The 27,601-nt window shown below is 34.2% G+C and overlaps 1 protein-coding gene across 4 annotated transcripts in view; it reads left to right on the forward strand.

Annotated features, from left to right (window-relative positions):
• FARP1 (FERM, ARH/RhoGEF and pleckstrin domain protein 1) overlaps positions 1–27,601 on the forward strand; it is a 331,424-nt gene that overhangs the window by 279,018 nt on the left and 24,805 nt on the right. For all 4 annotated transcript variants that reach the window (XM_074191932.1, XM_074191931.1, XM_074191930.1 and 1 more), the window contains exons 17-19: positions 18,430–18,511; positions 23,360–23,597; positions 25,238–25,368. In XM_074191932.1, coding sequence (XP_074048033.1) covers positions 18,430–18,511; positions 23,360–23,597; positions 25,238–25,368 — 451 coding nt within the window. The remainder of the gene's footprint in view (positions 1–18,429; positions 18,512–23,359; positions 23,598–25,237; positions 25,369–27,601) is intronic.

Below are 27,601 nucleotides of genomic sequence, written 5' to 3' on the forward strand. Positions count from 1 at the left end.
GCCCCTGAGAAATTTTTTTTTTTGAACATTCCATTTTCTTGGCTTTGGTTCTGGTTATAGTTAATCGCAGAATTACTTTATTATTAAAGAGATTATTTTACTATTTTTTTATTCTGTAATATTGATTCATTTTATAAATAGTTTTTCTTTTCCTACTCATCCTTCTCTAGTAATGGCACAGATTGCTAGTAACTGGAATGTTTAAACTAAGCTTAGTTGATCATGTTCCTGGTATCCTCAAGAAAGAATTCTGTCATTGAGCAGGAAGTTAAGTTACTAAATTACTAAGAATCTTATGCTCCTAGCTCCATTTTATAGTCAAAGTCTTTGCTGCTTGGCAAGAGACATTAAATTTGGGGTTAATGATCAAGAAAGATCGATGTCTCTCATAAAAAGCAATTTTATCCATTCTTATTAAGACTTGTAAAATGTTTGTTGTTTCAAATACTTGAGAATGGACTAGAAATTAATTTTAAAGGTTACTTAATGCCAAGAGCTCTTCAGACTATGAAACCCTGTTATATTAAATTCATAATATCAATAACCTTTGTGTACATGTACATTAGGGTACATATTAAACCTTTGCAAACAGTAGGAAGCTTCTGGGGCAAATACTTCCCAGGAAACAACTCCTGGAGTCCTAGTTCAAATAAACACACCTGTTTGCATCCCTAAGTGTATTTATTCCCAAATAATATATCTGCTAGAGCATATAAAGATTCAGTCTCCTTTTGACTAGAAAAGCTCAGCTAATACTATTTCTTCAAAAGCAAAGGAACAAGTTTGGTAAATTCTAAAAACAATGAAACTACTTTAAAAGATATGTGGGTTGTTTTTTTTTCCTCCTTTCCTACCCCAAAGTCTAATTATGGTATGAGGGTGACCCTGAGTTCTGAATGGCTATGCCTACCAAATCTTAGCTCTGGAAAACCCTAATAACCTGAAATAATTTTAAGCATAAACCTATCAGTGCATATCCGAGGGCTGGTATAACTAAGCATAGAATAGCCTTTAAACAGTCAACCAAAATAAGTTAGTTGAAACAATAATTTTAGCAAAGTAGCATATAATATAAATTCATAAAAATCATCAGCATTCCTATATATCACAAACAAAACTCTGCCAGAAAAGATGAAAAAAAACCCATTTAAAATAACTCTAGGCAATATTAAAATACTTTGGGAGTACTCCTACCAAAACAAACCCAAGAACTATGTAAACAAAATTATAAAATAAAAGCAGATTTAAAGAATTGGAGAAATATTAATTGTTCAGGGCCAATGTAATAATAATAATAATGAGAATTTTACTCAAACTAATTTATATATTCAAAACCATCCCAATTAGATTACCAAAAAAATTGTATGAATTAGAAAAAATAATGACAGAATTCATTTGGAAAAACAAGAAAGTCAAGAATATCAAAAGGAAATTATGGGAAAAAATGTTAAAGAAGGAGCATTAGAACTATCTTAAACTATATTATAAGGCAGTATTTATCAAAACTATTTGGTACTGGCTAAGGTTTTTTTTGCTTTGGGTTTTTTTTTGGGGGGTTAAGAAACAGGTAGATCAAGGAAACAGATTAGGCATACAATTTACAGCAGCAAATATATAATAATCAGAAAGTTGGCCAGTAGCTAACATGTTTTCCTGGCCACAGTAACTGAAGAACAGTGTCTACTAAGGTGCATGAGGCAATTGGCATATAGTTAAAATCAAATCCTTGAAGTATCAGAATTCATCCAATTTCCAAACTCTAGTTCAAAAATGACTTGTCCTAGGAAATACTGATTTTTTTGAACTTCAAAGGAAGTGACTGGTTAAATAGTTGTAGCCATATTTAGAAATATGAATGACATGAATTGTTTTTTCAGATTTTTAGAAATTATGAATTTTTGAGTTCCTAAGAACCTCTCAGAAACCACATTTTATAGCAATGGACAAATGCATGGTTGGTGTAAAACTACAGCATATCACCAATAATGCCTTGTAAATAAAGACTCCATCAAGGACGAGGCAAAGGAGGTAGACTGGAATGGATTGAGAGCATAGGAGATGATGGACAGACAATCTAAGAATGTCAAAGACCTAGAGAGATACTCTTCAATGAGTGGAGGAAGGAAGTGAGAAAATTCTAGGGAACTTAATGGATAGGACCTTGACTTGAAGTTAGAGAAAGGTTGCTTCTGTTTTGTTCAAGTTTGTTTTCTTTTCTGGTGTCTACTTTAATGAGTTAAATTGGACTCAATTAAGAGCTCCAGCTGAACAGTTTAAGCTTTATCCTTTGATCTCCCAAAACATTTGTCTGTGAATGTTTCCTGGTATTAGCATCTTTAGCTTGGTATATTACCCTATTTCTGTATATAATTCAAATAGGACTTTGTTTTCTGTCTGAAATTTTAATTTTCAAAACTTTATTCACTGTTATCTCATTTTACAGCATCTTTATTCGAGAAATAAGATACCTTTTTTTAAAAAAATTCAATAAAATGTGCAATGTATAACAAGAGAGTTTAGGAATTTTGAATAAATAGAAATGAACTCTGCTGTACCAGAAATAGAAATATGTAGATTTTAGTTGTTTGGGGAGATTTTCTTCAACAACAACAGATTATATATACATATTACATATATATATATACACATACATATAATATACATACATATATATATACACATGTGTGTGTATTATATTTATGTTAAATACTTTTTCATGATTGTTTGGCTCTACAGTATTTGTGATCTTTTGTTATTGTTCTGATAACTAAAAGAAGAAAAAATACACTTCTCCCTCTTCTCTCATTATATAGTTTCTTTTTAAAAAGTATGGGCTGTTTGGCACTCTTTCTTTTGAGAAGTGCATCTTGTGATAACATTTGCTCCTCCCTCTTGACTTAGGGTAGATTTGTTATCCTTAAAATCTTATGTTGCAGCTTAGAAGCTTTTGAGGAATCAGAGTTTTCTCTGTTTTCATAACCCTCCTGTATGTTTTGGAAACTTTTGAGATATTGTGGGGGGGGGGGGCGGCGGTCCCATCCTCTCTTGTCTAAAACCAGGCCAGAAGTTATGATTCAGTACCTAAAGTTGATAAGGTTTACACATCATGGTTTGAGCTTATCATCTCCATAGCAAAAGTTTCCAAAGAGGTTTTAAAATAATTTCATCATGATGTGAGCAGATCCTTGCTACTGTAAAGTTCACTTATAAGAAGTCAAGGTCCTTCACTGCTCTGATTGTTGGTGGTGCTAATATATGAAGGGGCTTTCACTAATGCAGGTAAACTGAAATTTGGGGTAAGATTGCCACAAAAAGTGACAAATTCATTCTGTGGATTTGGAAATCTTTCATGGAAAAAGGCTAAGAAAATAGGAGGTTGCCAAGAACCATCAACCACCCAGTAATTCCTTCAGAAGAGCACTACTAGATGGAACCAAGTTGGTGGAAAGAATTTAGGAAGTTCCCTGAACTTATCCCAGTTTCCCCTCTGAAAAAACTTTTAAATGAAGCCTTTAAAGAATCTCTGGAATGACAGAACCCACAAAAAGACAGAGTGAAACAACTTTTCAGCTCAAGATATCTCGGAGAGGCTTCAGGAAAGGTCTGTCTTAAGTAAAAGATGAGTACAGTGCAGGCAGAGAACAGAGAACCCAATGGGAGGTTCTTACCCACAGAGCAGATCAGTAACTGAGACATCTGGGCCCTAGCCCAGATTCAGTGGGCCAGTAGTAAAGGCTGCAGCCCCAGTACAGAAGGCATCCTGCAAGCCCCAGAATACCAATGCAACAGGCAGGACTAGGTCAGGCTACTCTCAAACAGGAAGCAAGCTGCAGCACCTAAGATCACAATATGGAAAACCAGTGACCAGACCCCTGACCTCCAGCCCAAAAAAAGTTTTGAATTGTGCCCTAAGAGCAGAGTTCAATATTTAAAATGAGCAAAAAACTAAAAAAGATCCCTAACCAGAGAAAGCTGCTATGGCAACAGGAAAGATCAAAATTTCATCTCAGAAGTGGAAAACAATAACAAAATACCTACATATGAAGTGTCAAAGGGTATTATAAATCAGTCTCAAGTTTAAAAAGTCCTCCTGAAAGAGCTCAAAAAGAATTTTTTAGATCAAATAAGAGAGAAGAAAAATTAGGAAAAGAAATGAATCATGCAGGAGATTATGAAAAACTGAACGATGAAGCACAAAAACTGACTGAAGAAAGCAATAACTTTAAAAGTAGAATTGATCAAATACAAAAAGAAGGGTAGCTAGGTGGTGTAGCAGATAAAGCACCTGCCCTGGAGTCAGGAGTACTGGGTTCAAATCCAGTCTCAGATACTCAATAATCACCTAGCCGTGTGGCCTTGGGCTAGCCACTTGACCCCATTTGCCTTGCAAAAACCTAAAACAAACAAACAAACAAAAAAACAAATACAAAAAGAAAACTTCTTTTAAAGTAGAATTGGTCAAATGGAAAAAGATATACAAAAGCTAATTGAAGAAAATAAATCCTTAAAAATAACTGTTGGGCAAGTTGAAACTAGTGACTCTATAATACATCAAGAATCCATCAAAAAATAAAAACCAAAGACCAGAAAAATAGAAACAATATAAAATGCCTCTTAGGAAAAATGACTAACCTGGAAAATAGATACAGGAGAGGTAGTATATTAATTATTCATCTACCTGAAAGCCATGATCAAAAAGAGCCTAGACAGTATCTTTTAGGAAATTATCAAGCAAATATACCCTAATATCCTAGAATTAAAGGGTAAAATAGTCTTTGAAAGACTCTATCAAAAATCACTTCCCGAAAGAGATCCCAAAATAAAAACTCCAAGGAATATTGGTAGCCAGATTTCAGAATTATCAACTAAAGGAGAAAATACTGCAAGCAACCAAAAAAGAAACAATTCAGATACCAAGGAGTCACGGTAAGGACTGTTAGCATCAACATTCAAGGATCAGATAACCTGGAATATGGTATTCTGGGGGACAAAGGAGCTTGAATTTCAAACAAAAATCAGTTACCTTGAAAATTTTGGCTTAGACATTCAAGAAATTTGGAAACTTGCAGACTTTCCTGTTAAAAAGATCAAAACTGAAGAGGAAATTTGATCTCCAAATTCATGACACAAGAAATACACAAAAAGATAAGCAAAAAGAAAAATATTAGTCAATAAGACTAACCTGTTTATATCCCTTCACAAGAAGATAATACTTGTAACTCTTGAGAATTGTATTTCTCTTAGGGCAATTGTAAGGAATTTACTTAGATGATGGGGGTATAAGTTGATTGTGATGTAATGACATTAAAAAAACCCAAGACAAAAAATTATTATACTGGGAAAATAAGGAGATAGAAGAGTGTAAATCACATCACATAAAGAGATACAAAGGACCTATTATAGTCGGGGGGGAGGATGTGAACATTGAATGAATCTTGCTCTCTATAGATCTGACTCAAAGAGGGAATAACATATTTTCCCATTTGGGTAAGGAAATTTATCTTATCCAACAGCGAAGTAGGAAGAGAAAGGAAGAAGAAAGGGGAAAGAGAAGAGTAACAGAAGGGAGGTCAAACTGGAAGAAGTGGTGATCAAAAGAAAAATACTGATGAGGGAGGGATGGGAGAAAGGAGAGAAAAAATTAAATGGGGGAAAATTAGGATAGAGGGAAATACAAAGAGTTAATAATTATAACTGTAAATATGAATGGAAATAATGCTCCCAGAAAATGGAAATGCATAACTGAGTGGATAAAAACCAGAATCCTGGTGGTTTTCAAAAAATACCTTTGAGGGGCAGCTAGGTGACACAGTGGATAGAGCACTGTCCCTGGAGTCAGGAGTACCTGTATTCAAATCTGGCCTCAGACACTTAATAATTACCTAGCTGTGTGGTCTTGGGCAAGCCACTTAACCCCATTGCCTTGCAAAAACTAAAAAAAAAAAAAAAAAAACACCTTCAAAGTAAAGGTAAAAGGCTATACCAGAATATATTATACTTCAACTTAATTAAAAAATAAATAAATTAAGCAGGGGTAATGGTATAGTATCCAGATTCTCAAAGGATAAGTTAAGTGAGTTACACAAAGAAATAGACAGTAAGTTGTAGGGGACCTCAATCTCCCTCTCTCAGAATTAGATAAAACCCAATCACAAAATAAACAGGACAAAAGTTGAAGGAGGTAAATGGAACCTTAGAAAAGTTAGATATGATAAACCTGAAAAAAATGAATGGAGGTAGAAACTAATATACCTTTTTCCTCATCTACATATCACCTACACAAAAACTAACTGTATTAAGGCATTAAAAAAAACCACACAATCAAATGCAGAAAGGCAGAAATATTAAATGCATCTTTCTCAGATCATTATGTTATAAAAATTACATGTAATAAAGTGCAATGGAAAGATAGATGAAAATTAATTGGAAGGTAATTAACAATCCTAAAGAATGAGTTAGTCAAACAACAAAGCAAAACAATCAATAATTTCATCCAAGAGAATGAGAATAATAAGATAGCATACAAAAACTTACAGGATGTAGCCAAAGTAGTTCTTGGGGTAAAGTTATATCTCTAAATGTAAATATGAATAAAATAGAGAAAGAGGAAAAAATGAATTGGGCTTGCAACTAAAAAATCTTGAAAAAGGACAAATTAAATATCCCCTAATTAAATATCAAAATAAAAACCCTGGAAAATCAAAGAAGAGATCAAAAAAATTGAAATTAAGAAAATTATTGAACTCATAAATAAAACTAAGAGTTTGTTTTATGGGAAAGCCCCCAACAAATAGATAAATCTTTGGTTAATTTCATTTTAAAAAAAAAGAAGAAAAACACATTACTGGTATCAAAAAGTAAAAAGGTAAATTCACCACCAAAGAAGAGGAAATTAAATCAATAATCACAGCAGTTTGTTCAATTCTATATTGATAAATCTGACAACATAGGTAAAATGGATGAATATTTGAAAATTTTTAATTGCCCAGATTAACAGAAGAGGAAATAAAACACTTAGATAACCAATTTCAGAAAAAAAGAAATTGGACAAACCATCAATGACCTCCTTTAAAAAAAGTCTCCAAGTTCAGATGGATTCACAAGTGAATTCTACCAAATATTTAAAGAGTTAATTCCAATACTTAATCAGCTATCTAGAAAAATAGAGTCTACCAAATTCCTTTCATGACACAAATATGGGGCTGATACTTAAATCAGGAAGAGCCAAAATGAGGTAAGAAAACTATAGACCAATTTGCCTATCAATGAATATTGATGCAAAAATTTTAAGTAAAATATTAGCAAAGAGATTTCAGCAAATTACAACCTGGATTTTGACCAACTGAGATTTGTACAGGTATATAGGAATTAGGAAAACTACCATTATAATTGATAATATCAATAATAAAACTATCACATATCATATGATTATCTCAAATGCTGAAAAAGCTTTTAACAAAGCTTTGTCCATTTCAACCATTCCTATTAAAAACACTAGAGAGCATAAGAATAAATGGTTTTCCTTAAAATGATAATCAGTATCTATCTAAAACCATCAGCAAACATCATTTGCAATAAAATAAGCTAGAAGTATTCCCAATAACATCAGGGGTGAAACAAGACCAGTTGTCTTCTCTAGATACTAGAAATGTTAGCTTTAGCAAAATGAGAAGAAAAAGAAATTAAAGTAATTCAAAAAGGCAACAAAATTAGTACTTGTAGCTTATGATTTGATGGTATACTTAAATAATCTAGAGAATCCACTAAAAAACTACTTCAAACAATTACAACTTTACCAAAGTTGCAGGATATTACATACACTCACATAAATCTTCAACATTTCTACACATTATCAACAGAGCTCAGCAGCAAAAGATAGAGAAATTCCATTCAGAACAACTGCAGACAACATAAAATATTTGAGTATACCTGCCAAAGGAAACCCGATACTATATGAATATATTTACAAAGCACTTTCCATACACAGATAAAATCAGATCTAAACAACTGAAAAATATCAGTTGCTCATGGGTAGGCCAATATAATATAATAAATGTGACAATTTGACATAAATTAATCTACTTATTAGTGCCATACCAATTGAACTAACCAAAAATTATTTTATAGAACTAGAAAAAAATAGCAAAATGTATTTGGAAGAACAAAAGATCAAGAATAGCAAGAAAATTAATGGAAAAAAATGTAAAGGAAGGGGACCTAGCTGTACCAGATCTAAAACTATATTATAAAATAGCAGCTATCAAAGTTGTTTGGTATTGGTTAAGAAATAGAGTAGTGGATCAAGGTAATATATTAGGTTCACAAGACACAGTAGTAAATGACTATAGTAATCTAACTCCCAACTTCTGGAATCAGAACTCACTATTTGACAATAACTACCAGGAAAAACTGGAAAACATATCAGAAACTAGGCATAGACGAATACCTCACTTCCTAAACAAAGATAAGGTCAATAGGGGGTGCATGGTTTGGACATAGAGGTTGCTACCATAAACCAATTAGAAGAACATGGAAGAGAGAAGAAGTTATGACCAAAGAAGAGATAAAGAACATTATGTAATACAAAATGATAAGCTTGATTACATTAAATTGAAGTTTTTGCACAACAAAACCTATATAATCAAAATTAGAAGGAAAGCAAAAAAACCAAGAAACACTTTTATAGTCAGTGTTTCTGTTAAAGAGCTCATTTCTAAAATATATAGGGAACTGAGTCATATTTATGAAAATATAAGTCATTTTCCTTTTGATAAATGATCAAAAACTGTGAACAGTTTTCAGATGAAGAAATTAAAGCCTTCTATAGTCATATGAAAAAGTGCTCTGAGTCACTATTAGAGAAATGCAGATTAAAACAACTCTATAGGGGCAGCTAGGTGGCGCAGTGGATAGAGCACTGGCCCTGGAGTCAGGAGTACCTGAGTTCAAATTTGACCTCAGATACTTAATAATTACCTAGCTGTGTGGCCTTGGGCAAGCCATTTAACCCCATTTACCTTGCAAAAACCTAAAAAACAAACAAACAGACAAAAAACAACTCTGTGGTACTGCTTTCACCTATCAGATTGGCTAAAATGAACAAAAAGGAAAATAATCAGTGTTGGAGGGGATGTGAGAAAACTAGGACACCAAAAAGGTAATAAAACTGCATATCCTTTGATCCACCAAATACCACTACTAGGTTTGTCACTCAAAGAAATCATCAAAAAGGGGAAAAGATCCACATATACAAAGCAGCTCTTTTTGTGGTGGCTAAGAATTAGAAATAGAGGAGATGCCCACCACCAGCTGGAAAATACTGAACAAGTTGCAGTATATAGATAAAACAGAATATCATTTCTTTCTAAGAAACAATGAGCAGGGAGATATCAGAATAATCCAGAAAAACTTAAATGAAGAGCAGAACCAGGAGAATACTGTACACCTTAAGAGCAATATTGTGGGATAATCAATGTTAAACTTCACTCTTCTCAGCAGCACAGAAATCAAAGACAATTCTAAAAGTCCTGTGATAGAAAATGGCTATCCACATTCAGAGAAAGAACTATAGAAAAATGCAGATCAAAATATACTATTTTCACATTTAAAATTTTTTTTTGTTTTTTCTTAATCATAGTTTTCCCCTTTTTTGTTCTGATTCTTCATTTACAGCGTGACTGATTTGGAACTGTGTTATACAATTGCACATGTAGAACCTATATCAAATTACTTGCTGTCCTAGGGTGTTGGAATGTTGGAAGGAAGAATGTTAAATATTGAATGTAGAAACATGAATATTGAAAATTAACTTTATAATAAAGGTTTTAAAAAGAAAAATTACATTAAATAAATACAAATTAATTGATGAATCAGAGGGTGTGTTTAAAATTACAAGAGTTGAAAAGGCTTCTTGTAGGAAGAAGCATTTCAGCTGAAGCTCTCTAAGATTCTGTTACAGAAAAAAGTGTTAATTTGTATTAGTAGAGGAGAAATTCCTCTCTTATGGTTTCCCTTTTTCAGTGAAATCGATCAGATCTAGACCTTATCCCTATATATTATTATATAATATATATAGTAGTAAATATATGTTGAATTGGAAAAAAAGAAACAAATATTAATTTTTGCTTCAGATTAGGTGTGAAAGAATCCATTTACTTCTTCCTAATATTATACATATTACATATATGTATACATCCCTCCACAGTGGTTCCCAAATTACAGCTTCTTTCTGTATTCCACACCCTGACATATTATACATCAGAGTGATTGATGAAATAATTCATTCCAATGCAAATATTGCTGCTCAAACATAGTTTTTATTACTTCATATCAAGCTTTGGTGAATCTTTGGAGTTGTTTACATTTGGACTGTGTTCATGTCTTTGTAAGGACTTTGCCAGAATCAGGTGGGAAAGTTTCCTTTGCAAACTCTTTTAAGAGTGATTCTTGGGGTGACAGCCAATTACATTAAGGACAACAGCATAAAATATTATGAAAATCTGGTTAGGATCACAGTAGTTCTGTGCCATGGGAATGAAATGAATAAATTTCCTTTCAGTCCCTTCATACAGCTGAAGAAGAAAATCCCTCCTAACTTTTCCCTTCTTCTGTGGAATAGATGGGTATTGGAATGGGAAATAAAAGAAAGCTTTTAAACCTGTCACAGCTGTGATTTTCTCAAAACAAGAGTGAACTAATTGGATAACTTCAGCTACTCTTAGCTAAACAGTGAGATTTCTAAATAAATTCAGTTGAACAAATGTTTATTGAATTCTGACTATGTGAATACAGACCAAAATAAAACATTTCCTACCTTAAACAAACTTATGTTTTATTATTTTATTGCAATATAATAATAACAATAATGTTAATAATAACATTTACAAAGAGTTTCAATGATCTTCAGGCACACTGTACATATGTGATTTCTTTATGAGACCAATACTGTATCATCTCTCTCTTTCAAATGCTGAAATATGGGCTTAGCATCACACTGATTTCCCTATACATTTGCTGTTTCTTCCATATGTACACAAATAAACAAACAAACAAGTATGCAAATAAATAAATAAATAAATAGATGAGCAAATAAATAAAAGATATTCTTAAAAGGATAAGGGCATTAATATTGGGATAGATCAAGAAAAGTGTCTGATAAGTATAAAGTAACAATTGAAATATGAACTTGATAATGTATGTGAAGGACTTTGCAAACCTTTAAATAATATATCATTACTATTGTTAGCTTGTGTATGTATAATAGAGGAACAGTTTGGGAAGATATTTCTTCTGTCTTGATTTGCAAAGTTAGTGACAGTATCAGAATCACCAGAATTATCCAATTACAACTTCTTCTCTGCTTTATAAAGAGAAAGCAATCAATAACAACTCTACAGTTGATTTTAGTTGTTTTAAAAAACAATTCACAAAGGAAGTCAGGTAATAGTTGATAAAACTTACTGTGGTGCTGTTTGGTTGTTTTAGTTGTGTACAACTCTTCTTTTGGGGTTTTTTTGCACAGATAGTGGAGTGGCTTGTCATTTCCTTCTCCAGTTCATTTTATAGATGAAGAAATTGAGGCAATAAGACTTAAATGACTTGCCAAGGGTCATAGCTAGTAAGTGCTTGAAGCCAGATTTGAACTCTAGTAGATGAATCTTCTTGCCTCCAGGCCCAGCAATTTCAGCATACTGTTTAATTGGTAAAAGAATCTACTTAAACCTTTCAGAAAAAAGCATGTTTTAAAGTTATTGCATGGGAAGAAACTACATTCCCAAAGGGATGCCTATCCTCAGATTTATATCATTTTACAGGGTAGTTAGTTCTGTGACTTTATTGCAGACAAGATCATCATTAACCAGTAAATTTTGCTTCTTTAATAAGGTTTTTGAATAGACTTTATGGTGACCATAATGGAAGGGGAAGGGTATAGAATGAGGTTGGAAGCTATGTTTTGATTTAGCCTAGTTTATTTTCCACTGATTCCTACTGCCTCATAAGTATTCCCCAGAAACTTTAAGAAATAATGTATAGTGATAATATGGTATATATTTACCTGAACACAGCCATGCATTTTTTGTATTTTTCAAATTTAGAGATAAATGTATCATTTTATTTTTAAGAGTCCAGAATATGACTGCTTATTGCCAAATGTCCACCTTATTTTATTCTCTCTCTCTCTCTCTCTCTCTCTCTCTCTCTCTCTCTCCCTCCCTCCCTGCCTCCCTCTCTCTTTCGCTCCCTCCCTCTCCCCCCCCCCCCCCCGTTTGCTGAGCAGGTTGATGGATTAGATCTTTAGGGTCTCCCAATCCACCAATTTTTATATGACAGGATGACTTTCTTCCTTTGTCACTCCTTGTACAGTTCATACTAGCTGTGAAATATTTTTAAATTTTTTTTAAAAAGATGTTTTGAAAATAGGGAGCTATCTTTTTTTTTCACTTGCTAAGAAGAGGGAACAGAAAAAATGTTTATGTAGCGCCTATTATGGGCCAAGCCTTTTATAATATTATCTAATTTCATTCTTAATAACTTTCCTGTGAGGTAGGTGTTATCCTTATCCTCATTTTATTTTGGGGGAAACTGAAGCAGTTTAAGTGACTTGCACTGGATGGTTTTGTCCAGATTTTAATTCTCATCTTCTTGACTCTTAGCTCAGGGTTCTATCCACTCACTATACCACCTCCAAACATTGCATTTACTCACTGATGAGTGCTAAATTATAACATGCAAGTTAAAGTGTGTGACATTTATAAGGCCTGTTAAGCCTCCCCTGATTTTTCTCCTGCTAAAAATGCCAAGCAAATGTTCTTGCTATGGGCAGTTCCTTCATTGCAACACTACATATTTGCATTGATGACTTCTCAGGGTAAATAGGCTTTCTATACAAGGCTTCTTTTCACTTGTCAGATTGACATCCGGAGAATGTTTTGGAAGAGTTATAATTCTCTTTTAATTGTTTTCGAAACAAACATGACCTTTTCATGGTTATTCACCATAGAACAAATGCTGTGGTGATTTGGTTGTTTCTCTGGTTATGTTTTTAGACAATTGAGTTTTTGCTTTACTTTTTAAAATGCAGGGTTTCTAGAGTTTTGAGGTAATATGTAAGAAAAATGAGATTAAGATTTCTCCACCCACAAGAGCAGCTGCAGCATCTGAAACCATGAAATGTCCTAAGGACCTATAGATTGACAGATCTATGTACTTAGTGATGACAAAAGACCAGGGTGTAGGTGGGGAAAGAGTTTTGCTTGATATACAAAGGAAATCTTTGAAAATTGCATATAAAAGGCTCAGTCTAGTGTCTTTCCCCTGTAAATTGAGATTGGCATGTGAAGTCAAGATTTAGTTTTTGAGAGATTAGTAAATGGATAGGAAACATTTCATTGTTAGTTGTTGAGTTCTAGGGTACGCTTCTTCTCTCACCTTCTGTGGTGACCTCATCTTCTGGCTTTTTTTTCCTACTTACACTTGATTTTAGTATTCATTTTGATGATCTTTTATGCCTTTGTCTCCCAGTTCTATAAACTCTCCAGCTCCTTACCTTGTACTTCCCTAACTTCTGAACGTATTTGTTGAATTTAATTCCTTACTCTTACAAAACCTGCATTCATCTGCACCGGCATTCAATCAACAAGTATTTACAAAGCATTCACTGTACCCAGAGTCCTGCAGAAATATAATGAATGAAACAGTCACAACTTAAAACATACTGGGAAGACTAGTATGTGTGTGTGTGTGTGTGAGATATAAATATATATTTATACATAACTATGTGTTTAAATATATACTTGTATACTTTTAAATTCACTTGTGTATTAAAACACAGATCTAAGTTAAACATAAAGATAACTTCAAAGGGAACTTTGAAAGGGAAGGAGGGAGAGAGGACTCTAGCAGTTGTGAAGATCAGGAAAAGCTTCATCTAACAAGATTGTTTTTGAATTATAAATTGAAAGATGAGGTGAGTGGTGATGAGGGTTTCAATAAGATAATAGACATATAAGTGGAGAGAAGTGGTTTGATATAGTAGAGGTAAAATCAGCAAGATGACACAGATTAGATATGTGAGGTTAAAAAAGTATAGGACACTGCTAAGGTTAAAATCAGAGGAAAGTGGAAGCATAGTGGTGCCTTTGACAGAGAAGTGGATTTTAGGATGAAAGACAATGATTTCAATTTTAGAAATGTTGAAATTGGAATCTTTGGAACATTATGACCATGATCCTTTCACTACAGTCTTTGTCTCCCTGGTCCATTAATCCAATCTGTCTTTACTTTTCTCCCTAACCAGCCTTGCCTCCTTCCTTACAAAGCTAATACCTCTTCCAAATGGTATTGATCCCATATTCTTTGGATATCTTAAGGACCTTGCTACATTGATTTCCCCTACTTTTTCTCAAATCTTTACTCTATCCTTATGTTTTATTTCAGTTAATCAAACAAACAACAAGCATTTATTAAGTTCCTATAGGCTGTGGATCCAAAGATAGAAGATAAATAGTCCCTGTATTAAAAGAATTTATATTATTTTAGGGAAAATATCTATTAGTATGTGCACTTGGTGCTGGGAATACAAAGACAAAAAACAAAACTATTTTTGACCATTAAGACCTTGTGTTCTGCAGAATAAGGGAAGCATAAACTTCCTGGTGTTTTTTTCCTTGAAATGGCCCATTTTATTTTTAGAGAACTCTAATTAATAAGGTCTTTCTTATATTGAATCAAAATGAACATTTCTGACGTTTTTATCCATTGACCCAACATCTACCCTGCGGAGGAAATTAATAAATCCATCAGCATTGTGCTGGTAAATATTTAATAGATGGATCTCTCAAAAATTTGTGCCCCTGACCCAGTTTTAAGTTTAATATGCATTTTTTAACATTTTCTCCTTCACTCAAGTTTAGACCATCCACAAAACAAGAAATCTAGCTTTGATTTATAGCATCTGCCAGTTTCTTAAGTGTAAATATTCACACTGAAAATCTAATAATTAACTCTTGTGAAACCATTCAAACTGATTATAGTATATTCCTGGCAATTTCTTTTCTGAATATTTGAAGACAGCATCTTATTACCAATATCTTTCCAAGCTTAGAATATTCAATTCCTTGAAGTGATGCTCATATGAATTCATCCTAGTGACTATTTTCTGTTCTTTCCCTGCTTTTTTGATAAGTCTTATTGAGAACTGAGCATAATACTTGAGAGGTTATCGGATCACTGTCAAGTTAGATAATAGTAGTTTTCTGAATTTTGGATATCTTTTTGTGGAATCACAAATGATATGCCTCATTTGAATATTTTGCATGCATGTAGATGATGTGGCAATTCATAAATGATTAAGTAATGTCTTGGTACTATTATAATTTGATCAATATATGGCAGCTTTGGATGTCAAGTGGTTATACTAATGCAAAAATTTAACTTTCTATTTAGATGTTCATGGGTCATTTTTGAGTATTCAGGTGCTTGGACTAGAATTGCAGGACTTTGGTATTAATGGAATGAACTGGAAGCTAGTGTCATTAAATATATATAGTATTTATATGCAGAATTTGAACTTGTGTTCAGAGAGTTTTCTCCCCACCAAAGAGCCAAGAGGTGATACTTTTATCATTCTCATTATTTTTAATTTATTGGGTAGAGGAATAAAGGTTGCTAAATTGAAGATTACTAGCTTTCCTGACTTTCTCCAAGCCTCAGCTAAAGTTCTGTTTTCTACAAAATGTTTTTCCAGACCCCTTTAAATGATTGTGTTTCCCCTTTGTCTTTTATCTCCAATTTTTCCTGTATATATTTTGTTTTCTGATTATTCCCTCCCCTTCTCCATACCCTTAGATTGTTAGCTCTTGAGATCAGAGATTGTCTCTATGTATTCCTCATGTTTAGCACAGTACAGATGCCAGTTGACTGACTAATTGAAGGAAAAGTTATATGGCAGACTTTTCAAGCTTTGAGCTTCCTATCCTGTTTTTATAAAGTGAAATCAACAAATTGCCAACAAATCTCAGGTATAATGATAAATTGAAGTCAGAAAAGTGATCCTCTAACAAACTTTTGATCTGTCCAGATTTGAAGTAATAATGATGTTGGCCAAAAGCCAGGCAATGAATAAGTTACTATAGGGTCATGAAGTGATAAGATTTATGGGAGGATAGTAGCAATTACAAGTCAAGATTTTTGCTTCTTTCAGTAGTCCAATTGGTGGCTATAATGGCTATGTGTTCTGTAAATTATCTGCAGGAAAATATCACTGAGAACTTGCCAGATGGAATGGAGGGAGAAGAGTTCAGCTTTGTTATTGATTTATTACAGTGCCAGTTTCATCCTTGAATTTGTTTTCTTGGACCCCTTCCAAGGTTATTTTAATTACTAAAGCATTGAAAGGATCTTACTTAACTATGTCTTACTTATGAGGCAATTCTAAGACCAGGAGTTCTGAAGAGGAAAGGGGTCATTTCAAGATTTTTCCAGCACAATGGTGGCATATTTCCACCCACTTTTGGTAACACATTAACAAGATAAACATTATTGTTCTAAATTGTTAGAAGAAAAAAATGCTCTTGGAGGATGGATTTTATTTTGAATCATAGTTAAAAAGGAAATGAAAAGGAATGGAAAAAACAGAGTAGGAAAGACAGATAGAGACTTCAGTAAACCTTGCTCTGGAAGAGGATGAATGAGCCTGTTTCAAGCCTGGAAAATATGTGCTTTATCTTCAGAACTTTCATGATAGGAGAAATTTAATTAGCTAATGGACTTTGGGGCTCTTAATTGTTGCTGCAACATTATTTGCTCAATATGCTTAGTTGGAGCCACCAAAATGAATAGCATGCTACTTACTTATTGCATGTTTATTTGCTTGTGACTGCAGGCCTAGTGTTATTTATGAGATGAACTTAAAGTTTCCGACCAACTAGACTTAATCCCCTTATGAATTTCCCTTGGTTTGTTTAATTAAGCATGGGAGTGTCCCCTGTCAACAAACTCCCTCCTTCTTCCCCCCCACCTCCGGAGAAATGTTTGATAAAGATTCTGGATGCATTGAATATTCTTTGGTCTGACTTCAGCTGAAATGGAAGCCATTATGTTCTATAGTTTGAAAGCTATTCAGTACCATTCCTTCAAAATAGACAGTCCGAGATTTTCCACTGATCTTTGTTCAGTACTGTAGCATTCTATTTTAGCAGACAATCCATCTCAGATATCAAGCATAGAAACATATATCTTTAAGTTTACTTATATGTTACCTGAAGAGTTGGTTTGGGTGTGATAGGTGGGTGGGTGGTCTTTGAATTACTGTGGAAAGGGTTCTCTAAAAAAATGTGGCTATATCAGTCTTATCTGGGTAAATTTTCTGTAAACTTATACACCTACATATACCTCCCTCTAACTCTAGAAACTGAATTGTCAGCCCTACCCTTGTTTCTTGTAATGGCATGTCAGTCAGCTGTCTTTTGCTCTATTAAATGCCCCTGTAATTTTCTAGATCAAATATTTGACCTTGACTATACCTCCCCCTCTATCTATTCCCCTATGAGAATATATGTTCTTGAGAGCAATGTTTGCTTTGATTTTATTTGGACCTTGAAGGCTTTCCACAATGCCTACCATAAAGAAAACACTTACTTTTTTTTTCTTTGTTTTTTTTGGGGGGGAGCAATGGGATTAAGTGATTTGCCCATAGTCATGCAGGTAATAAGTATCAAATGGTTGAGACCAGATTTGAACTCATGTCTTCCTGACTTCAATACCAGTGTTTTATCCAGTGTACCACCTAGCTAGCCTCCACTTAATTATTTTTTAATTCATTCAAGCATAATATATTTACAATGTGCAACCCCTTCCTCTCTATCTCTCCGAACATTGATACCAAACTTAAAGGCTTTTTTTTAAATGTCCATTTTTCCCATTTCTCACTGTGCAGGTTTTTATTTTAAGAATTTTATTTTCTTCTTCCCAGGTTTTCCTGACTATCTTGGTCTAATTTAGATAAAGAGTTCTTCAAAGCAAGGTCTTCTCCTTCATGACTTCAGCTCTGTAAAGTGCCATGTAGACTTGTATTAATTTATAAATAGCAAGTCATCAGAAGCCAGAATTTCAACTACTAGTGGTTAAAAGTGGCATTTAAGCTTCTTGTAGGGACTCTGAAATTATCCAGGTGTAACATGAAAAATGATGTTGGAATTAATTAGGTGAAAAATGGGTTTTTTTTAACTATCACATACACAAATAAATTTCTTCCTTATCTCCTCCAAAACAGGCTTTGTATTCTAAAAGTAATTAGAGTTGGAGAACATGAATAGAATCTTATGATAATTGAAAAAAATGCCTTTTGCTCTTTTGAAAACTGATGGCATATTTACTATGATAGTGGTCAAACTAGGCAAAAATTATAATTCCCTTTACTTTTGCTTCTAGGGAAGGTCGCTCAAATGCACACATCAAAGGAGATTACCAAAGAATTGGTGATGTCATGCTAAGGAACATTCAAGGCATGAAGGTAAGGCAGGTGGCAAAATCATCATCCTGGACTACTCTCCCATGTAAAGAGAGTTCATTCTCTTTACTTCTGTGGAATCTCCAAATGACCACACAGGCAATGAAAATGCACCACTACTTGGGAAGAGAGAGAATTTGGAACTGAAAATTTGAAAAAAGAAGAATAATTGTATTTACATGAAATTGGGGGAAAAAATAAAATATTAAACTATCCCCCAAAATGACCCTCTGGTGTTAAAACTTCTCTAAGATTTGATAGCACCTGAGATACTATAGTAATTACGTATAGAAAATATTTCTTGATTTTTCTTGCCTGAATTTCTCAGAAATATTTTTTAAAAATATGAAGGAGCATATTTCATCAAATCCTTTTTCAAGCCACAAGCGCTCTTTGAACATAAGCAGAAAAAACAGAGCCTGTCTTGGGCCTTTTAAAAAGAAGGATTCTAAGAGCCAGAATGCATAATGAGCAAATTGCTAACTTTGGAGACAAGATAACCTGGATTCATATATACTTTTAACAGAAAAAAACTACATCATTATGTATAAGTCATTTAATTCTTGTCTGATCATTCCTCAGTCTCTTTTAGTAGATTATGATCAACCTCACTATCTACTAAGAAAATCTTTCTTCTCTCTCCGTCTCTGTCTCTGTCTCAGTCTCATTCTCAGTCTCTGTTTCTCTCCCTCTGTCTCTTTCATCTATCTACATATACATATATATATATTTATAATAAGTATATTTATATATAAAATTCTCTTTCCAAAGGAACTCATCAGTGTCCATGGGTTAAATTATCACTTCTCTGCAAAGGACTACCCCAAATGTATATCTAGCTCTCTTCCTCTACTTCTAGCTAGCCTCCCCTCCCCGCTCCTCACTCTTTTTCTCCGCCCCCCCCCATTCCTCCCTAACCTATTATTTGAACTATTCTAGTAACATCCTCATTGGTCTTCCTCCTTGTAGTCTTTTTCCTCCCCATTCCATCTTCCACAAAACAATCAAAATTATTTCCCAAAACTATAAGTCTATTATGTCATCCTCTGTTCAAGAGTCATCAGTGATTCCACGTTGCCTCCAGAACAAAATGCAAATACCTCTGTTTTAAAGCCCCACTTAATTTGGATTGTTTCACATTATTCTTCTTCATATATTTTATGTTCAAACCAAATCAGACAACTTTGTTTCTTAAATTTGGTATCTTATATCATACCTCCATCTTTCCTGTTTGTATCCTTTTCCTTGAATGTATTCCTTTTCCTTACTCTCACATTTTAGAATACTTAAGTCTCAGCAAGGTACCCATGGAAGCCTTTCCTCTTCCCTCTAATTGTTAGTGTTTTTGACACTTAATATTATATGGTGTTAATTATCCTATGTAAACATTCAATCTCCCCCCCTCCCCCATATAATGGAAGCTTCTTGAGGGAACTGGGTTTTTCTTTTGTCTTTGTGTCATCAGTACCTAACTATGTAAAAGAGGTACTTCAAAAATGCTTTTGAATTTAAAAAAGCATACTTTTTCCAACCCAGTTAGCCAGATATTAGTGGAGAACGTAACTTTTAGGAACAAGTAAAATGTTCAAGTAGGTCAAGAGGGTAGAATGTAATAAAATATTTGACTAGGATAATAAAAATTATCCTTGAGGCTTGAATCAATATACTTTCCAAAGAGATTGACTTAGTCATGGGCAATGTTTAGAGGTTTTTTTAACTTGAGTAGAAAGAGCAATGAACTGGGAATCAAAAGACTAAGTTTCTAACTCCAGCTTTGCCACAAATTAGTTGTGGCAAGTAACCTTGGACCTATCATTTAACTTCTTATATCTCAGTTTTCTCATCTCTCAAATAAGAAGGATGGGCAAGACAAGCTTTGATGTCTCTTCCAGATTTAACATTCTGTGATTATATATCTCACAGAAATTTGTAGCATGCAGTGAGGAGAGTAAAAATGTAGAGAATCTTTCTTGAACCCATCACTCACTCTACCTTTTTTTTTCTTTTTGAAGACATTGAAAAGTCATTGGTAATTAATATCATGTTAATAAATCATATTATAGTATTTGTTGTTGTTCAGGCCCAACTCTTTATGACTTCACTTGAGGATTTCTTAGCAAAAATATTGGAGTATTTTACCCTTTTCTTCTCTAGCTCAATCTATAGATGAACAAACTGAAGCAAATAGAGTAAAGTGATCGTCCAGGGTTACACAGATAGTGTGTGAGGCCAGATTTGAACTTGGATCCTTCTGACTCCACTGAATCACCTAACCACGCCATTATAGTGTTATTAATAATTAAATAATATGACCTATTTGTGCTCTTTTGCTAATTACTTAACTAATGCTCTTATTTTAGGCATGATATAGCAGAGTGGTAAGACATGAGAACTGAAAGTCAGTTAAAATGAATTTGGGTTCTTACCCAGTCATTGATTTAGTCAAGTAATTTCAGTTTTTCTGAGGCTCTTTCCTGTTTCCAAATCTCTACCATATAAGGATTTGGACTAAGGATGATCTCTTAGGGTTTTCTTCAATTTCAATAATAATTGATGACTTTACACATCAGTCTAGCATGTGATATCTGGGAATATGTTTGATTTATGGTGATAAAAGAATTCCTGCTATTATGTTTCTCAAGCACAAATGAAATGTTTAGGCCATTATAATATACAACCCACAGATTCATGTGTTGCAGACTCACTCATATCTTCCTCATTTCTAAAGTTTTATCTCAAGTTCTGTTCATGTCTTTGTCTTCACAGCTGCCTATTTCCAGTGTCATTTATATGCTATCTGCTTTCTGTTCCCCTTCAGGCTTTCCTCTTTTTCCCCTCAGAAAGCTTGTTATTCTAATTATTCTTAAGTACCTATATTTTATTTGGCATCCTCAGTGTTTAAGTTTTTCAAGATCCAAGATTTTAAGCCTCCATGCTTCCCTGAACTCCCATTTTATAGTACCTATGAGCCATCACATGTTGAATGTGCATTGGGTCTCCCCATCTTGCCCTACAATTTCTTCCTGCTCTGCCCTTTATGCTTTTTTTCTGATAGTGGCTTTCTCCCTTTTATAGCTGGCTACTTCCAGCATTTCAACTTCTTGCCAAATGCTGACACTCAGTCCATATCAGATCTCTTTTCTTCCAGCCCAATCCAGGCTTGTTAAAAGGTCCCATGTACTATGATTATTTCCATTTATAAAAACCTTACATATCTCCCTGTCTATGTACTACATTTTCAGTCTAGTGATTTCATGTGTCATTTTGTAAGCTTCCCTTGCCACTTTGGCATTTTTATACATTAGACCAATGCCATGAATGTTTACACAGAAGCCAGTGTAAGTAAAAAAAAAATAATTAGAGAAATTTTCCAAGTGGCAATTTGAAAAAAAAAATGGTTATTTTTTTTAAATTGTCTGTTATATAAAAAGAGGCAGCAAGGAGTAGTGAAATGAATGTTGTGTTTGATGTCAGGGCCCTGGATTCTAATTCCAGCTCTACCATGTCTGTATGAGCAAGGGCAAACCACTTCATCTCCCAGGGGCGCCTCAGTTTTCTCATTAGAGTAATCCTATGAAGGAAAGTCTTCAGAAGTCCGTTTCCTGATGACTTTGTTCTTTGATTTTAGAACTCTGGTAGTTATACAGGTTTTCAAAGAATTACATTGTAAAACAACCATTGTCATATTTATCAAATCTTTGGTTTATTTTGTACAAGAATTTGTTTTAGAAAATACTTGATGAGAAAATTCTCTTTTCCACTGCCATTTGGTTTCTGATCTGCAAGTTACAGTCTTAAAGAGCCACTTGGGACACAGAAACATTGAGACATTTGTTCTGAGTCAATTCTTGAGCCCAGGTCTTTCTCATCTAAGGCCACCCCCTATCCATTTATTTATTCTATGCTACCTCTAGACATCATCATTAATACAGTGTAACCAAACCCTATTGTAGCCAACTATTCATCTCTAACATTGTACCTTATGGAGCTAACTGCCCTTTTATCATTTTTTTTTTTTTTTGCCTAAAGTCAACATTACCAGAAATCCATTAAAAAAAATGCCTCTTTCATTTCCCTTTCTCCTCTCCCACACCATCCATTGCGTATGCTTGCAGGAGTGATGTAGTGAATGTCTTATTATTAGCCTTCTATTTTGAGGGGGCTATTACTAGCCTGTATGCAAGGGAGGATATTGAAATTATTCAGGGAGCTTTGCCTGGGGATGTTTTTGCTGACGTTATTTTTATTATGCTATCTTTATTATGTATACTCCTGTTTTTAGCCACAGTTTAGAAAAAAATAGCCAGCCCCTAAACTCAAGATCTGCCTCATAGTTTTCCAGTAGATATAAATTAAACACCATCAATATAATTTTGAACTTAGGGAGATGTTCATTAGTTTATTAGAAGTTTATTAGTTCAGAAACTTTTTTTTGAGTAACCTTCTATGGGTGCAAACTCATTGTCTTGTTTCAAATGAATGTCTTATTTGTCTGTTGTTGTTCAGTTGTGTCTAGTTCTTTGTGAGCCCATTTGAAATTTCCTTGGCAAAGATACTGGAGTGGTTTGCCATTTCCTTCTCCATATCATTTTATAGAAGAGGAAGCTGAGGCAAATGGGGTTAAGTGATTTTCCTAGAGTCACAGAGTTAGTAAGTATCTGAAGTCAGATTTGAACTCAGGTCCTCCTGACCCCAGATCCTGCCCTCTATCCACTGCACCACCTAGCTGTCCCATTTGTCTTTGTTCCTCCCCAAAACCTCAAATGATAGACCATATTAATCCAAATATAGATTGCATTTTTACAAATATCACATCTGTTTCTTCCTCATCTATTTTTCCCCTCCTCTAAGCAACTGACAAGTCACCTGTGGAAGCACAACGAGGCTTTGGTAGAGCTAGAGAATGGGATCAAGAATTCTCGTAAACTGGAGAGCTTCTGTCGAGACTTTGAGCTGCAAAAAGTCTGTTATCTGCCTCTCAACACCTTCCTCCTTCGGCCTTTACACAGGCTTATGCACTATAAGCAGATAATGGAAAGGTTGTGCAAGCATTATCCACCAAACCACTCAGATTTCAGGGACTGCAGAGGTAAGTAGAAAGAGCCACCTGTCTGTCCACAAAGAGCATTGGATGGATTCAGGTTTCATGGATTTAATACCACATTTGCAATTTTGTTAGCTCACAGATTGATATCTAAAGGGCTTTTGATGCCAGTAATGGCATTCTGGAGGAAGTTTGAAGCAATGAATTTTCTGGATGTTATTAACTCTATAGTTTAAAAAAGTGGTGGCAGTGAGTTTTCTTGTTGATATTTTGTTTTCTTCTAACACTGCTGATATAAGTGGAAAATGATCATGAGTTTTTTTTTTCCAGAGGAGTTAATTGATGTTCCTCCTAAGCTGGAAAGCTAGATTGTAGTGGTTTGAAAACAATACGCTATTGGCAAGAATCTTTTCCCCAGAGACTGTTAGAGAATGTAAACCCTGGTTGGCCTACCCTTAACCTTTTCCTTAGTCTCAGAAAACTTTTGATTTAATACCTTTGAAATAGTAACCATTTTTATAGGGACCATAGGCTCTAGGATTAAAAGACCCCTCCTGTTCAGGTGCAGCTTAGACCAGATGGCCTCCGAAGTGCTTTCCAAATGTGAGATTCTATGGCTAAGGAAATCTGGGTTCATGCCGTTTCTACCATTAATACTTGGGCACTGGGCAAATCAGTTCATTTTTCTTGGCCTCACTTACCTTATCTTTAAAATGATGGCTCTACAGAGCCAGAAGAACATCGTACACCCTAAAAGCAGCATGGGGGTGATGATCAACCTTGATGGACTCGTTCATTCCATCAGTACAACAATCAGGCAAAATTTGGGGCTATCTGCAATGGAGAATATCATCTGTATCCAGAGAAAGAATTGTAGAGTTTGAACAAAGACCAAAGACTATTGCCTTTAATTTTAAAAAAAGTTATCTTATTATAAAATGTTGCTCTCTCTTATGCTTTATTTTTCTTCCTTAAGGATATGATTTTTCTCTCATCACATTCAACTTAGATCAATGTATACCATGCAAACAATGTAAAGATTAACAGACTGACTTCTGTGGGAGGTGGGGGGGGAGGGAAGCAAGATCAGGGGGGAAAAATTGTAAAATTCAAAAATAATAAAATCTTTCTAAAAAGATAAAATGCATAAAGCAATCAAATATTAAAATTTAAAGGAAAAAATCTATAAATAAATAAAATGATGGCTCTAGTCCCTTCTAGTCACATCCATCTGAGAGTAAACCTAGCTAAAATCAGAGAGACTACATTCAGAATGACCACAAAGTGATGAATTTTTCAGTTACAATAACTTTCACAGATCTTTTGTATCCTGGTGACAGGATCTATAAGCACTTTCCTTTGGTCCTTTCTCTTAACTACCACAAGGTTACTATCTTTAAAGGCCAATTGTACCCTATGGAACTAAGAGTTAAGGGATTGTTTACTATATCAAATACTGTTGGGAAACCAAAGTAAAGCAAGCTAACACTGCAAGTAAATCACTACATTTTTTATTATACTGGTGTCTCTGAAGGAAAGCAATGCTGTTAAACTTGAGAACGATGACTTCTAACATTGTCATCTAACAATTTAATCCAGAAAACATGAACTGGAGGAGAGGATAGCCTACAACTCTCATGTCTCTCATAAACACTTAGAACTTTCTTTCCTTTTTATTTTATTAGCTGCACTGGCAGAGATTACAGAAATGGTGGCTCAGCTCCACGGTACCATGATAAAGATGGAGAATTTCCAAAAGCTACATGAACTCAAGAAAGATCTAATTGGCATTGACAATCTTGTGATTCCAGGAAGGGTAAGTAGAACAGATCAGTGTGTGGTGCCTGTGAGTAAAGCACAAAATGAGATCTACTGCTTTCGTCTTAAATCAGTTTGTGTCTGAGAATCAATTATGCAGATGGATGGTGCAGTGGTTAAAACATTGGATTTGGAGTCAGGAAAACTGTAGTTCAAATTCAGCCTTGAACATTGCATCACTTTTCTAATCTGTAAAATGGGGAAAATAACATCTCATTCACAGGGTTGTGAAGCTCAAATGAGATCACATTTTGCAAACCTTAAAACTCAATGCCAGCATACTTGGAAATTTTATGGGTTTGGTTCCAGAATACCACAATAAAAGCAAATATTGCAATAAAGTGAGTCACATAAATATTTTGGTCTCCTAGTACACATAAAAGTTGTGTTTACACTGTACTGTAGTCTATTAAATGTGCAATAGCATTATGTCTAAAAACACAATGTATGTAATACTTAAAATATACTTTTTTGCTAAAAAATGCTAACATAATTTGAGTCATCAGCTAGTCAAGATCTTTTTCTTCAAGGAGGGTCTCGTCTCAATGTTGATAACTGCTGGGTGATGAGGGTGGTAGTTGCTGAAGATTGGGGTGACCATAGCAATCTCTTAAAATAAAAGAACAATGAAGTTTGCCTCATCAATTGACTCTTCCTTTAATTTGAACACTTAAAGGCTATTGTAGAGTTTTTAATTGGCCTATTTCAATTTTTCTGAGTCTCAGGGAACAGAGAGGCCTGAAGAAAGGATGACATCTGAGAGAGGAAGATGGGGAATAGAATACATATAACATCAATTATTTGCCATCTTATATGGGCACAGTTTGTGGCACCCCAAAACAATTACAATAGTAGCATCAAAGTTCAATGATCACATGAAAAAGTTTGAAATGTAATAGTAATAATCTGAAAGTTTCAGTGTGATGACCAACTACAACACATCACTTAGCATTACAAGCTTGACTTTAACTCAGGTCTTATGATTTTGTTCTGCAACACTCTCTCTCTCTGCCTCTCTATGATGCTTATGATACCATTTTGGCAATTTTGTCACTGTGTTGCAATATCTCCTATAGAAAAACTGTATACAGTCTATGATAAAAAAATAAAAAAGTCTATGATAGTTTATGATTTCCCTTTAAGTTATTACCAAAAATTACTAAATTGTGAGAATCAAAATATGACCCTAGGACATGACTTGAGCCTATGTTATTAGAAAAATGATTCCTATAGACTTGCTGATACAGGGTTGCCACAAATCTTCAATTTGAAGAATGCAAATGATGCAACATCTGTGAAATGTAATAAAATGAGGTATGCCTATATAAATGCTTTTCTATAAAGTACCAGTGGCAAACTGTCTTCCCTTTAGGGTTTTTTCTCTTACTCCTGAGGTATTTAGGAAAATGCTGTAAAGGTGTTTAGGAAAATGATGAACTTATCACAGTATCTAGCAATAATAGATACTTAATACATTTTATAAATATTTCTTATTTGAGTGATTGATGCCAGGAATTGAGTTGAAGGAGATTCATAGCAACCCTTGGATTTTTACCTAAGGGTTTCATTTTTTTTTTCCTTTCCCTCACAAGCTGCTCAGGAATCTAGTGCCAGCTCATAGTTCTGGGAATGAGGCAAGCTCATTTACATCATTTTTCATTCATCTAAGCAGAATCCAATAGCAGCCCAAAGCTACATGTTGACATCCTTTAATGAAGCAAAGTCTGTTACAGAGATACATTCATTCCAAGGCAGAGAGAATTATACTAACTTAAAGGGAAAATCATAAACTATCATAGCCCTTTTTAAAAAGCTTACTTTCTAGAATCCAATCTTTCTATAGGAGCTATTGTACCACTGTAACAAAATTGTCAAAATGGTATCATAAACATCACAAAGAGAGAGAGAGAGAGAGAGAGAGAGTTCAGAACAGGTTCAGAAGACTTGAATTAAAGTCAAGCCTGTCACACTATTTTTTTTTAGGTTTTTTTGTAAGGCAAATGGGGTTAAGTGGCTTGCCCAAGGCCACACAGCTAGGTAATTATTAAGTGTCTAAGTTTAGATTTGAACTCAGGTACTCCTGACTTCAAGGCCAGTGCATTATCCACTACTCCACCTAGCCGCCCCCACACTTACTATTGATGTGATTTGCAACTGGTCATCATATTGAAACTTAAGTATGGCTAATATAATAACAGAGTTGTTGAGAGGAGCAACTTAGATTATATTTA

This window comes from Macrotis lagotis, chromosome 6 (assembly GCF_037893015.1).
Source record: "Macrotis lagotis isolate mMagLag1 chromosome 6, bilby.v1.9.chrom.fasta, whole genome shotgun sequence".
Taxonomy (NCBI): Eukaryota; Metazoa; Chordata; class Mammalia; order Peramelemorphia; family Peramelidae; genus Macrotis; species Macrotis lagotis.